Genomic DNA, 2713 nt, shown 5'->3' on the forward strand with positions numbered 1-2713 from the left:
AAAATACAACAAAGAATATCGTTTACATGTAACGCGTTAATTTTCTCTCTCTCTCTCTGCGTGTGTGTGGGACAAAGCGACGGTGAGTCATGCGCCTTCACACTAGAGTTTACGGTACGTCAAATACAAGTGCGTTGCACATCCATTCAGATGAACTAAAAAATAGCACAGATCGCTTGACGGAGAGTGAAACTCTGAAGCGCTCAGTCAGAGTGTTCGGCGAGTGAAAATATATCTGTGCTAAACTTATACTTAGCCTCCAACTCACACACTGGCGAGTAAAATCTGAGAATTTATTAGCCATTGTAAGACAATTAGCAACTCCATTTGTTTGTCCAAGTTCGCAACAGTAACTAAGGGGGGCGAGGCTTACCGATAGGTCAATTGCGTGTTATAAATTCAGAATTGCAAGATGTAAACTCGCAATTGCGAGAGAAAAAAATCAGAATTGTGAGATAAAAAGTCGCAATTACCTTTTTTATTTTTTTTATTCAGCGGCGGAAACGGGTTTCCATAGCCATGTTTGAAGCATCATATTAGCATAGGTACAGTGTTTGATTCGCTAAACAGATGCGTCTTCTGAGGAAAGAAACACATAAACGTTGTGCTAGATCCTGTTCGCCACAACAAACTGCATAATTTGCAGCTGCGCACATTTCTGCGGTCCTCGATGTGCACAAATTGACAGACACTTATGTATGAAATCACCTGCGAAGCCCCGACGTCTCAGACTGAGGTAATGCTTTACAATAAACTCCTTTAGTTAACATTAATGCATTAACTAACATTAACAATGAGCAATGCATTTGTAACTATATTTGTTAACCTTAGGCAATAAAAATACAAATGTTCGTTGTTATTTTTGTTAGTACGAATGTTAACAGATACAACTTTTAATTTTAATAATGTATTAGTAAATGTTAAAATTAAAGGGGTCATATGATGCGATTTCTTAACATTTCCGTCACACAATTGAGGAATTCGGCTAATCACAACGCACTGGATAGCTGGCCAATCAGCGTACACCTAACTTTTCAGACCGATGAGCTTTGTAAAAATCGAAGCGTTTCAGAAAGGCGGGGCTTAGAGGAGAAACAATAATGTACATTATGTGGAAAATAATGTGTTTTTTTAACCTTAAACCGCATAAACATTTCATTACACCAAATACACAAAATAATGTTCTTTTTAGCAACATCATATGACCCCTTTAAAATGAATGTTTATCAGTTCAGAAGTATTGTATAAGTATTGTATATTAACTCTTTGTGCTGTATTTTCTGTTGGCAATTTGACGTGTAGTTTTCATACGCTACACTATACGCCCACCTACTGAAACATTTATGGCCTCGCTCCTGGTTTGGATGCTCATTCTGACGGCACCCATTCACTGCAGAGGATCCACAGGTGATCAAGTGATGCAATGCTACATTTTTCCAAATCTGTTCTGATGAACAAACAAACTCATCTACATCTTGGATGGCCCGAGTGAGTACGATTTCAGAAAATGTATTTTTGAGTGAACTATTCCTTTAAGCATGTCAAAAATCAATTTAATAAACCAGCACAATGATGTTGAGATCATTTAATAGTCTCACCTCTCAGGTATGTTGATGTCCAGTGTGAACACGCCTCCTTCATAGGGAGTGTTTGCACCTCCAACAATCTCTATATCAAACAGGAGCAATGCAGTGCTGTCAGTGTTTAATAAGTATTTTGATATATTGTCAGTGTGAAATGTCATATGAGGACAGACTGACGGGCTTGTAGTTCATCCACTCGTCCCTCAGTCTGCCAGCAGGAGACTCCTGGAGGAGGTTCAGCGCTGAGAAGCTGCAGCTCCCGCTTCAGACGACTGATTCTCTGCATAACCACTGTCTAAACGAACGCGACACAGTTATTAAGCGATTAAGCAAGATTTTTAACACTTATCACATTCACAATAAGTTACACATTAATCGTATTTTGATATATTGTCAGTGTGAAATGTCATATGAGGACAGACTGACGGGCTTGTAGTTCATCCACCCGTCCCTCAGTCTGCCAGCAGGAGACTCCTGGAGGAGGTTCAGCGCTGAGAAGCTGCAGTTCCCGCTTCAGACGACTGATTCTCTGCATAACCACTGTCTAAACGAACGCGACACAGTTATTAAGCGATTAAGCAAGATTTTTAACACTTATCACATTCACAATAAGTTACACATTAATAACGGCGCATTTCCCTTCACTAGCAGCCCAACGTTAAACTATCTATGTAGACTGCAAACTCAGTTTGGACAAGATGTTTTCAACTAAAACGTCGTCATGATGCAGCGTATTTCATCGACCATTATATGCGGTATTTAGCTTATTATCATCATCACTTACTGATGTTGTTACTGCCGAGTTTTGCTTGCTGACTGGACAGTAAACAGCATGCTTTTGATTCTGCCCGCGAAATGTTCATACGTCACTGTGCGACCGACGCGCGGTGCATCGTGGGTATTGTAGTTTATTAAGTGTTCATGTGTCATAGTTTGATAATGTTTTTTTTTGCGGAAGTTGAATGAAACTACACTTTAAAATGTTTTTATTTTATTTTTTATTTTTATGTAAGATTGGGTAGAGTTGTCATATATGTTTTATACAGTTCATTTATTGCAAAGATTTATCTTTTTCATTATTGCAGTTTGATAAGCCATTAAAGCCTAAAATGGGTGAACCTGTGGCTCGC

General features: G+C 38.9%; 1 protein-coding gene across 2 annotated transcripts in view; it reads right to left on the bottom strand.

The window, feature by feature from the left end:
- The window catches only part of LOC107707375 (ubiquitin-conjugating enzyme E2 T), an 11037-nt gene extending 8569 nt beyond the window's left edge, over positions 1-2468 (bottom strand). The window contains exons 1-3 of one of the 2 annotated variants that reach the window (XM_016511364.1): positions 2368-2468; positions 1761-1878; positions 1599-1668 (exon numbers count right to left, since the gene is read on the bottom strand). In XM_016511364.1, the coding sequence (XP_016366850.1) occupies positions 1599-1668; positions 1761-1869 (179 nt within the window). In that variant the 5' untranslated portion in view covers positions 1870-1878; positions 2368-2468. Of the gene's footprint in view, positions 1-1598; positions 1669-1760; positions 1879-2009; positions 2128-2367 lie in introns of both variants that reach the window. The other variant, XM_016511363.1, reaches the window with a different exon arrangement.
- Positions 2469-2713: the final 245 nt, after the last annotated feature.

This window comes from Sinocyclocheilus rhinocerous, unplaced genomic scaffold, assembly GCF_001515625.1.
Source record: "Sinocyclocheilus rhinocerous isolate Xijiao unplaced genomic scaffold, SAMN03320098_v1.1 scaffold625, whole genome shotgun sequence".
Classification (NCBI taxonomy): Eukaryota; Metazoa; Chordata; class Actinopteri; order Cypriniformes; family Cyprinidae; genus Sinocyclocheilus; species Sinocyclocheilus rhinocerous.